We start from the raw sequence: 11,822 nt of genomic DNA, 5'->3' as shown, positions 1-11,822 counted from the left end.
GTGACTTTTTCTTTCTTCCGCCCTCCTCCCAACCCCCCGGTTTATTTCTGAGGAAGTGAGGAATTCCTTTGCGCTGCCCCGCCCTCGCGGTTCGCTGCCCTCGGGCCTAGAAGGGAAGCGGAGTGGGAAGTGGCCTGTCCTCCTCCCCACGCCGGCTTCCTCGTCCTCCCGCCTCGCTCTTCCTCCGGGAGGCATCCTAACCCCGCATTCTGGACTTTCACCTCCTAACCGGCCGCGTCCACGCTAGAACGGCGATACGCGACCCTCTCCCCTCTGAGGGGCGCAGGCTCCGGCCGCCTGGGGCTCCACCTGGCACCCAAGCGAAGGTCGGAGGCCGGCGTGCGGCCCGAGCCCAGTCGCCTCAGCGTACCGGGAGCCGGTGCAAGTGTTGCCGCGACCCTCCCAATCCCTCGCGCTCGCGCTCCCCGGGCGCCGCACGGCCTCTTCAGCCCCCTTATATAGCCCTCTAAAAATAGCTCGCCTCGCACCGCCTTGTAAGGCAGCAGGGAGATTCGCAGCGTGCCAATCCGCGCCCTCCGCCAGGGCCAAGCCCCGCCCCAGGCCCTGCTCCACGCTTCCCATTGGTCCTCAGTGACTTCATGAGCCCCCTGTTTACCATACATGGTCACACGCGGTCTAATGGACGCCCTCCTCCGAGATCCCACGGCTGCGCGGCGAGCCGGGCGGAGGGAGGGAGTTTGGGGAGGGGGAAGAGCAGGAGGAGGAGAAAAGGAGGAGGAGGGGGAGAGACTACAAACTAGCAAGGATGGGGGTGGGGGTGGGGTGGGAAGGAAAGAGGGGGAGAGAAGCGATCGCGAGAAAAAAAAAAATGCCACCTCCCAAAATAAAGAGCAAAGATTGCATTAGGAGCGAACAGCGCTGCAGAAATAGATGGCAGCTTCGTGTCAGTGAGTTTGCATCCCCCTTCCTGATCCACGAGCTGGAGTGATTAGAGCCCTGGAAGGGAATTGTTACTCCCGTGAAGTCCCCTTTTCCTGGCAGCCGTCTGCACTGTACACGCTGGATGCCTCTCTCCATCCACCCCACTCAGTCTCTCCTCTCTCACCTCCTCTCTCCCTCTCTTCTGCATTGATTTTTTTTTTTCCTTTTTAGTTGACTGAAACAAAACAAAACAAAAGGGCCACTGGATGTCTGCCTCCTTGGGGGGTGAGCCAGACAGACTGACAAACAAACAGACCCAACTGTGTTCGGGGGAGGGTTTCTCCTCCCGTTTTGCCCGGCAGCAGCAGCATGGACGTGTTGGCTAGTTATAGTATATTCCAGGAGCTACAACTTGTCCACGACACCGGCTACTTCTCAGCTTTGCCATCCCTGGAGGAGACCTGGCAGCAGGTGAATGATTTAAATTACTTGTGTAAATCGTGTGGTGGCGGCGGAGACGCAGGGGCTGCGTTGGTGTGGGCTTGGGGTTGAGTTTTGTTTGTTCGTTTGTTTAATCCCCCCCCCCCCCTTTTTGGCTGTCTGTTGTTTAAAATGTTTTCGGAAACAGTCATCTGCTTACCTCTCCACCCACCCCCTAACCCCTTAGTGTGCTGAGCTGAGCGGCCGGTCGGAGCTGCCTGCGTTTCAGTCACCAACACACATCCTTGCGCACACGTTGTGCGGCTCACAGCCCCGCAGCAGAGACCTGGCTAACTTCTGGGGTTCGGAGGAGCCGGGTGGGAAGGTGGTTTGGGGCTTTACGAGCCATCACAGACAGGTACCGCGTCCCTACATGCACGAGCTCTACCTCCTTGGTACCTTAAATCAGGTTCATCTCTTTCAACTGGTGCTAACGACCGTCAGATGGGGGGGAGGGGGTAGGAGCAAAGCGGAGTGTTTTCCTAGTAATTAGCGAGTATCAGTAAAGAATAGGAACTTGCTTTTGAGATTAGAAGCTGGGCAGAAGGAAGAGGAGCCCAGTGATAAAGGATACTCAAAGATATCTCGGAAGAGGATGGGAAGATGTGTCTGTCTCATGCTGACCGTGCATTGTAGGTTTCCCCAGTGCGGTGTCTTCGGAAGGAGAACACCCTCTGTGGGTGTCCTTGCTTCTCTTTCGTTTGGTGTGCCTCTCCACTTAGCACAACCTCCGACAAAGGGTGGTGTGTGCTTCCATGCCTCTGACTTTGTTTTAGAGGACTAGTCAAGAAACTCCTAAGATGCTGAAGGGCACCGATGCCAAGTTGGCTAGGCGTCCCAGTGAGGGGGAAGCGGGGCTGGTGACAAGTTCACTGGGCTTTGTGGAGTGGAATAAAGAAAGTGCTGGTTAGTGGAAAGTGCGAGATCTGCTGCGGAAACAGTGGTTTTCTCAGTAAGGATTAGGAGCTGCTGAGGGGACATTCTGCAGGAAAGACGGTGGGTGGGGATGGAGGGACACGAACATTCTTTCAGTATTCTACAGTGTGCATCATGGAACGTGCAAGAAGACAGTTCGGATTTGCACATTGGAAGCGTGGACGTGCACAGTCCGTCTGGGAGAAACGTGCTTGCCCTTGGGGCGGGCGGCAAGAGGCTTGGTGTGTGGCTGCTCATGTAACTTCTCTGCTCCATGACAGCAGCTTGTTAAGGCTAATGAACGGCTGAATTTCCTCCGCCAGGATCCAAAGCGGGATTTGCCAGTTTGAGCCTGGGATGTAACAGTTGCTGCTTTAGCGAGTGAGGTTTGGCTTGTGGTATAAGGAGCCTATCCTGTGTACCATTGTTGCTAGTTGCTGTTCTCCCCTGATTTCGAGGCTGGAGTTTCTCCAGGTACTGGCCTCTGGTGTCTGTGCTTCCACATATACATTCCTGCCCAAGGATGCTGGCAGATGTGTTTGACTTTGTCTTTCTCTAAACGCACGCACAGCTCACATGTTTCTAGCAGAAGGCATTTCTCCAGTGCATCCTTTCCCCCATCCTTGATGAGACTATCTCATGAAGGGTCTCACTAGAGCTTTTTCCTGCTTTTATTTCACATGCTAATTAAACCAAAAGGTTGCCAGAATCTCATTTTCTGAAATAGTCTTCATTTCACACTGTCAGCCCACTGGTGTTGAATCGGTTGCCTATTAACAACTGTCTAGACAGGTTAGGGAAGAGAATCTGTTGATTTAGTCAGCCTGCCCAAGGCAGCCCTTGTTTGTGACTAACTGTTAAGCAGGGTTGGAGGGAAGAAAGTTGGCTTTATTTGTTACAACGTTCCCTCCTGATGAATCACCCAACTTTGTTTGGTTCAAGATTTCACAGTAGTAAAGCCTGCTTTGGGGAAAGGCCTCTCCAGAGGAAACCTGCTTTTCTAGATCTGATTAGAGCATCCTTGAGAAGGTCTAGATCTGTAAAGAAACATCATTGGTTTGATAATTAGAGGATGTATTGGATCTTTTGTTTCCTTAGAAGCCTTCTCCGCTTCCCACCCACCTCATCCTTCATCTCACCTCCTTCACCCACCTCATCCTTCATCTCACCTCCTTCAGGGCATCTCTAGCTTAGTTTGTATCTGTGGGCAAAGAAATTATCACCCCCCTATTTCTTGCGTTAATCCTCTCCTACTGCCAACTGCCCTCAGCTTAAAACCCTTTGCCAAGCTCTTTCAGAGGCATGCTCATAATCCATACTGAAACATCACTTGTGAGGACACGGTCCTAAATGAGATACCGTTCCAAGGAGCTTTCTTCTGTGGGCTCTGTAGTCACAAATGCTTTCTGTAAAGGTGACTGTGCCTCCCAGTTCATGCTGATGACATAACCTCCAACCTCTGTCTCTTCCTTCCTCCCTCTACCTGCCCCCTCCCTCTTGCCTCTTCTGAGTATAAAGGAGGGGAGTGTGGTTATATGCAACTGTTGGTTCTAAATCAACCATCACATGGTGAAATTTTAAGCCTCCTGTGCTCAAATCAGCTCAAGAAGGTTGCTACGAAGAACCCCAGGCAGGAGGAAGTTTCCTGATGCTCTGGGGTAATCAGATTTTAGAGGTCAAATGAGGAGCAGTTATTAGATGTACTCCTGAAAGTGAACAGTGTACCTTGAGGAGATGAGCGAAGTCCAGAGATTCCAGTAGTCTGATTTGGTTCGTAAGAAACAGAGTGGCTTGGATGATAAACTCAAGACCATCTGTGCATTTGAAAATTAAGGATGGACTCTTTGGAGTTTTTATTTTAAACTCAAGTCTGGGATAATTGTTCTGCTTAATAGTCAGTGAGCTTGTCATGGCCCTCCTGTCACAGGGGTCGTCATTTTGACATTGGGTTTTGGGGCAATGTTGTCTTAGTCTCATACAGCTCCAACTATGAAAACCATTGTTGGTGTAATTTTTAAATCCAGATGGACATCCTACATTAACAGCTCTCCATTCCTGGGCTCTGACTGCATACTTAAGCATTTGGCCCAAGTAACATCATCCCTGCCTGTCATATAACTGTAAATTACACTGTGCTTATGTGGTCTATTATTTTATGGAATTCAGCTGACGCACAACTCTTAAGGCTACCAGCCTTAAGCTCTTTGGAAACTTGCAGGAAAATTTCCAAGAGCTGTCTGAGCAAAAGTAGGGAAAAGTCAAAGGTAGGACAGAAACTAAGAGTAGCGTATAGGGTACCACTTGATGATGGATAAAGGGGGACCCATTCATGAGTTTTGTTGCCATTAGAATCATGATTTTTCTGGACCCACTGCTGACTTGGAAAATAAAAGAGGATTTGGTGCAATACTGATGGTTATTTTACTTTGGGAAGCTACAAAGACTTTTAGAATTTGGATATATTCTTTATACCTAGACTACTATTTCATGAGCGCAGGTCAAGTAATGATGTTCTAAGTCTTATTTGCACTTAGCTTTGCTTCATGCCAGTGAGGAGCATGGTATGTTTACTTGAAAACTCTTATGGAATTATGCTTGTTGTTAATGCTGATTCATAATTGGCAGATGGGGTCAGTTTCAGGCCTCCTTTTTGCTCAGAGAAAATTTTCCACTGCTACTGGAAACAAATAAATAAATCATAGAACATTCCTCCCTCCTCCCCTATTCCCCCATTGTTTTAAACTAATGGCATACTTGGCTACTGTAAGAACTACAGCGTCCCCATAACACTGCAATTTCATCTTGGTTTCAGGCACCCTGAAACACTTTTTACAAGGGCCTTTGGTATGAAGCATCTCTAGGGGACAACTTACAAAAATGGTTGCCTGCCAAGAACAGCCTCATGGTGCAAGGGATGGGATTTGATCTGTGAGCTACATCGCTTCTCCTATGTTGGGATCTTGCCTTTGCACTGCCTTCTACAGGCCCGAGCAGACTGGTGCTGTCTCAGCCAGAAAGACAAAGCAAACTGTAGGGTCCTTGCATCCGCAGGTTTGCCTCTGTCCCCAATTTGCAGAAAACCTTGTCATGAATTAGAATTTCTTGGCAACAGCACCACCCAGGGAAATTTGTAGACACAAAGGAGCCTTGCTAACCACACTGAAAGGATAAAATAGCTGGCTTTTTTTTTTCTTTTTTGTATGTGATTTGTGTGCTCTTTAGTTACCATAACTCTATTTTTTTTAAAAATTTGAAACAGTGACTTGATAGATGAAAAAAAAATCAGAACTGCCCCTGTTCTCCAGATTTTCTAAATAAGGATGCAGTCACTCAACAAATGTAGCTTTACAAATGAAAGCACATGTGAATGCCATCTATCACACACTTGGCCTTTCCATGTTCTTTTTAATTTTAATTTCCATGTTCTTTTTAATAGATACATCTTTGTGTAGATTTAGGGATTCTCAAACATTATCACTCAGTCTACCTGTTTGCAGTTTGGTATTTTAAAGTGAGTGAATGTTACAACGCAGATGTTTTTACTACATCTGTCTTTAGTTGGGGGGATAAAGGAAGTGGTGACTTCTTTGTTCTCCATGAAACTCCCACCCCCACTCCCTACCCTGAGGAGGATGTGATGTTGGGGTCCAATCCATTTAAAGGGCAGAGCAGAAGATGTGACACCTCACCCTGAAATGATTTATGTATGGGTATGTCAGAGACCTTCAGCATTCAAAATGTGCTCTTCCTCTCTCCCAGCCCATTCTAAATATAAATGCCAGTGGGGGCTATTTGCCTCTCCACTTAAACGGGAATAGTTTAGAGAAGGTCCTAATGGAGCTTTCAGTAGCCATTCTCTTATAAATCTTCAGATTCTTCTCCCTTCAGAGAATTCCTGTATTTTAACTTTTTGAGTACGAGAAGGCAATGCAGTCTTCTTTGATCACTGTGTGCTTATTTGGGAGAGAAGACAGTTTCCTCTGGCCAGTCCAAACTGGCTCATGTTGATGGGATAGCTGGCCAGATCGGGTGGCAGACACCCGCTATCTCTGCAGTTTGTCAGTAGCGTGCAAGGGGTTTTAAATCACCTTTGCTGGACTCCATGATTGGTGAATGCAGAGAACGCCTCTGTGATTCCGCTTCACTCAATCTATCAGTTAGCATGTATGTTTGGAATTGGGATTTGCTGAAAGTTTAGGACAGCTCCCCAACGTAACCTGAGCGGTGCCAGAAGGGTGAGGGGTGGAGATTTATCTCTCTACAAATAAACCCCTTTGTTTCCCCAAATTAGCTGAGTGCTTGCTTAGCATAAACAGGTGGAAATATTTTAACCCAAATTGCCAAATCTTACCTAGTACAGTGATTAGGAAGCTCTATAAGTACTAATGGTGTTAAAGTCGGTGGAGCAAGATACAGCATCTAATCATTAACGTTACATGCAACATCCACAAGTTAAGAAACACTCCTCCTCCCAGTTACATTGTGTGCTCCTTTTAGAGCGTCCGCGTGAGAAGCTATCCTTACTTAGTTTAATTTAAGTGTTCCCCAAATCAAATATCGCATTACTGGAGCAGGCTTTTACCTAAGATCGGTCATGATCTTGTTTCTCTCCCTTCTTGTTCCTTGGCCTTCATTTTCTGCTGCTAATTTGGAGAATCATTTCTCCTGCCTTGAATCCTTTTTGTTTTCCTCACTTGGTATTTTGCTGTGACCCTGAGAACTTGGTCCTGCTAAGAGTATTGTGTCCGTTGCATTCTCCATTAGAGCAGCTTCCAGCTGCCCCATCCACCACATGCGTGACATAGAGATGGACAGCGGGGGGTCAGCAGCAGCTTTGTGATCAGTCCGGAATCAGCCTGCTTGAGGTGGGAGTGACTTCTGATTTCATAGTGATACCATTCCTGACCGAGCATTACTGGAACAGGCTTTCACCTAAGATTGGTCATGCCTCTGAGCTGGTAGAGGCAGTCAGTCACACCTTGTGGGCTTTTCTCTGTTTATATTAAAATGTGGAAAATATTTCACAGTCAGTACTTCATTCCTTTGCTCTGGTTATGTGCAAAATACTGTTTGGGTGATGCGAATTTGAATTGGATATAGTTCTGCCCTCTGTGAGCTTGACTTCAGTAGGGGACGGTGAGCATGTTCAGAATTAAGTAATACAGTATTAGAACACAGTTGCCAAAAAGAAGAGATTTTAAGTCCAGTATTTGAACACTGACCCATGCCTCTCTGTACTTACCCACCTCGTTGCAACCTTGTTTATAAAACATACTTGAGATTTACTAAATTTTCTTAGGCTTTTTTAGCTAATGGTGTAATGGGGCTGGTGGCCCTTTTAGGGCAGATGAGTCGACAGTGTGAATGAATACGCATGTCCATAATGACCAGGAAACAGCATCCGTGTCTGTGTCATTCGGAAATGATTATAGGTAATTAAAACAATTAATGTAGAGCCATATGCAATATCTATTTCTGAATATGGGTTTATTGACATTTCCTGAGGTCATATTGAAAGTCAGGCCCCAGGCCTTGTACCAAAGCTAGACCCAGAGAATCTTAGAATTTCAAATCCTGAAAGGGTCTTGGTTTCTTTAACTCTAAAACACTAGGCTAGGACCAAATGATTGTTGAAGCCAGATGAAGCATTGAACCTTCCAAGGTCACCCAGCTGTTGTTAACATGGATGGTGGTCCCAGGCCCAGTACTCTTTCAGATGCCCAAATCAGTTTGCTTGCTTTTCATCACACTGTTCTGAATATACTTTGAGTCACTTCTCATCTTTCCTTCTCTTTCTTTCCCCCTCTCCCCTTAAAGGGAAGCAAGAAAACCCTCATTTTACTTTGAACGATACTAGTACATGGAATTTTTGAATTGTCTGGGTCCTAAACCAAGATATTGAATATCTTGGAGAAAGCTTATATGTGTAATTTAATCTCTTTTCCATTTTTAATAATGTGTGGTAACCTGGAAAATGTACACTGTACTGAAAAAACAAAACAAAAGCCCCCAATTGCAACTCCAGCCTTATGAAGAAAAGTGCCATCACTTAAATGATAACAAACGGAGCGAGAGTAAGAAGGGTGCATTGAGATGTATGCGGTAGGGAGTTGGATGGATGATAGAACTGGGGTTTTATGTGGAAAGCATCAAATGCGAAGTTTTGAAATGCTTTGTCTCTGACAACTTGCCAACAAAGGGACTGCGTGAAACTGTAGCAGTTATCATGTGCCAATTCAGAAAAATCTCTTTTGAAGTGTTTTAAAATTTCTTGAGAGGGTTGGATGGGCAGTGAGGTTGTAATGTTTTACAAATTTAAACAAAAAACATTGCACATTGTGATAAGCAGTTGGGAAGAGAGACAACTTCTGTGCGGTTTTTAAAAAGTCCTTATGGGGTGGGAGGGTGAAGCCAAGGCTCAATTTTCAGTGTCCCTAGTGAGGAAAGGAAACGCAGAGTGCTCTTCACTCTGCCCAGTGACTTTTGGCCCTTCTCCACCCAATCTCTAGTATGGTTATGATGGTGAAAATTCTCTCTTGGAACTTGGCTCACAGATTGGTTTCACCTCTAAGATCTTAGAAACTGAAGATTTCTTCCCAAATGGAGACTTCTTTATTTCTTCAAAGCTGTAATCTACAGCTCCAACTCCAATATTTTCCTGAGTTTCAGGCCCACATTGTTGAACTGGAAACCTGGGGCTGACACTTAAGGCTTTTGGGGTTGTCCCATGAAGACCTCAGCTGAATATGTCCCAAAGCTTGAACTCGTCAACTTCTTTCCTCCTTTTCCTGGCTTCCCTGTTTCTTTTATTGAGTTGACCTTTCTTCTGTGATCCAGGTTTGAAGGTCCAGCCATCTTTGGCTCCTCTCTTTCCCTTCACTCTGATTGGTTGAAAAATCCCATTGATTTGGTTCTTACAGTACGTCACCATGGTCTACCACTTTCTTCTTGCTCTGCCATTGCCCCAGGGCAGCCCCATCACCTCAGCTGGACTGACTTTCTGCCTCCATCACCATGCTTCAAACTGTCAATGGGGCCCTCTTTTACATATGATGAGGCCAAATGTCTAAGAGTCACGATGTTCCACGACTGGGTCTAGGTAGTAGTCACAAGTTTCCCACTTTGTTACCATGTGCGGTAACCGCCATCCAAATTGAATGACTGTACTTTTCCTGTTTCTCTCTTCATTTATGTCATTTCCTTCAGCCTTTTCCTTCTTCTTCCTCTTTGAGTCTCTTTGTCCAAATTCTACCCATCCTTTAACTTTCAGATGGTTGCCACATCTTCCAGGAAACTCCCTCACTTTCCCTTGGCCAACAGTAATTGCTGCTGTTTCTATACTCTTGTGTAGAACTTTTTACTTCCTCATGATGCTTTTCAGTTTTGTCCTGTAGTATAGTTTTTCTTTTCTTTTTTTTCCCCATTGCCTTATTTTTCCAGTTAGGTTGCATGATTTAGAGCAGAGTCCATGCCTTGGTTATAATTTTGATAATAAACTTTTAATACATAACCCTTCAGGTTCTTAGAAAGCCTTGCACGTGGTAGATACTCAATAGATATTTAGGGCTTAATGATGTGACTTAAGACTTGACTATGTCTGTAGTAATGGTTCACAACTGTGGCTGCACCCCAGACCAATTAAATCAGTATTCCTTTGGGTGGAACCCAGGTATCAGTGTCGTTTTGTTTTTGTCTTTTTATAAATTTATTTTATTTATTTATTTATTTGTTTATTTATTTTTGACTGCATTGGGTCTTCGTTGCTGCGCATGGGCTTTCTCTAGTTGCAGTGATCAGGGGCTACTCTTTGTTGCAGTGTGTGGGCTTCTCATTGCGGTGGCTTCTCTTGTTGCGGAGCACGGGCTCTAGGCGTGCAGGCTTCAATAGTTGTGGCATGTGGGCTCAGTAATTGTGGCCCGTGGGCTCTAGATCGTAGGCTCAGTAATTGTGGCGCCCAGGCTTAGTTGCTCCACGGCATGTGGGATCTTCCTGGAACCCACGGCCTCTGCATTGGCAGGTGGATTCTTAACCACTGCGCCACCAGGGAACTCCCTCAGTGTTTTTATAAAGCTTCTGGGTGATTCCGATATGCAGCCAAGGCTTTGAGCCATTAATCTATAGAGGGTTAATATCAGAGATATCAGAGTTGCAGGTGGCTACTACTTATATGGAAATATTTCGTTTCTTGTATAACTTGGAATCTAAGTGTAATAGAGGTTTATAATAAAGCAGGACAGTGGATGTACTTCATCCAGCTCCTCGGTTAATAGCAACTGTCCAAGTGTTGTTTCATCTTTCTTGTTTTACTTTCCCTTACCCTAAAGTGTTTCTCATTTAGCTCACATTTCCTATGACCCACTAGAGGTTTGCTTAACCTGGTCAAATTCCATTTCTGGTACCTTTGTGGTGGTGGGCATTAAACTCCAACCATGCCGTGCTTCAAATAATTCATTCTCAGCAAGCTCTCGACCATGATTTTCCACTTACCTCAGCCTGCTCTGTGGTTTTAAAGGGATGGATGCACGCACAAACATTTGTTGGATGATGCCAGATAGGCATTAGGTAGCAGCTCTACATATTTCTTTCTGACCTCACTGTTTGCAAGTAGACTTTGTTTATAAAGAATTTCAAAGGACCCATGTTTCTAGTAAGAGGAGCAAAAATAAACTGTGGAAGAATTGCCGCTGAGGACATTCAGGCGAGGAGGCTGCCTCCTCGTCCATAGAAGGCTTTAGCTCTTGTGGTAATGACTGTGGGCATGTGGCGAGGTTCACAAAGAAGCCTTAGAAATGCCTCTATTTCAAACTGTGATGTTTGCAAAAATGTATGTACTGTAGCTACATCCTTTCATCTATAAACTGTCTTTGATGGGGGTACGGTCGGCAAGAGAGAACATCATGAGAGGAGCTCAGAGCTTAGGGTTGAAGGATGTCTTTTGGAAAGCTCAACCCGGCCGTGAAAATGGCAATTAGCTGTGGAGCAATTGCTCTGCAAGGAAGTGTTCGCTTGCTCCTGACCCCGCTTTCACACTCACCTTGCAGAGCCGAGGTAGCAGGAATTCAATGGCGTGGTCACAGTGCTGGCTCTTATTTTTGGAGAGGCGGCAAATTCGCTCATCACACAAAGGAGTGGAAATAGATTGCCCCAGCCCTACCTTTTGAGCTCTTAGTGTTTGTTCATATGGCCACTGTAGAGCCTGTTAATAGAGCACAGTTCCTGCCTAAGGGGTGAAGGATGTCTTCTGTGAGGAGGCCTCTGTGCAGGACTGATTCTCCAGTGAGCTCCCTGAGACGCTGCTCAATGACAGACTGCGTCTCTGGCTTTGCTTTCTGCGTTCCAAGATGGCTCAGCCCTCCCCTGTGCATTTGCCTCCCTATATCAAGGTCCTTGCTTTCTTTGATATGGACCAAGATATGATTTCCTCTGTGACGGAGACGTTCATGTTGGCTTGTGAGAGTCTAACAAACATCTGTATTGAACTTTTTTTCTTAAGGGCTCAGGGTGTTTTGCTCAGGATCTCTTGTCATCGGCACATTCTTTTTGTA

General features: G+C 45.8%; 1 protein-coding gene across 6 annotated transcripts in view; it reads left to right on the top strand.

The window, feature by feature from the left end:
• The first annotated feature begins 808 nt into the window (after positions 1 to 808).
• KLF7 (KLF transcription factor 7) overlaps positions 809 to 11,822 on the top strand; it is a 105,606-nt gene continuing 94,592 nt past the window's right edge. For all 6 annotated transcript variants that reach the window (XR_003002331.1, XR_003002329.1, XR_003002328.1 and 3 more), the window contains exon 1: positions 809 to 1,353. Coding sequence is in view for 2 of the 6 variants with exons in the window: in XM_024738305.1 (XP_024594073.1) it covers positions 1,252 to 1,353 (102 nt within the window). In the remaining 4 variants the exon portion in view is untranslated. The remainder of the gene's footprint in view (positions 1,354 to 11,822) is intronic.

The sequence above is a fragment of the Neophocaena asiaeorientalis genome, unplaced genomic scaffold, assembly GCF_003031525.2.
Source record: "Neophocaena asiaeorientalis asiaeorientalis breed wild unplaced genomic scaffold, Neophocaena_asiaeorientalis_V1.1 scaffold258, whole genome shotgun sequence".
Lineage (NCBI taxonomy): Eukaryota > Metazoa > Chordata > Mammalia > Artiodactyla > Phocoenidae > Neophocaena > Neophocaena asiaeorientalis.
This window is presented reverse-complemented; position numbering and strand designations above follow the sequence as displayed.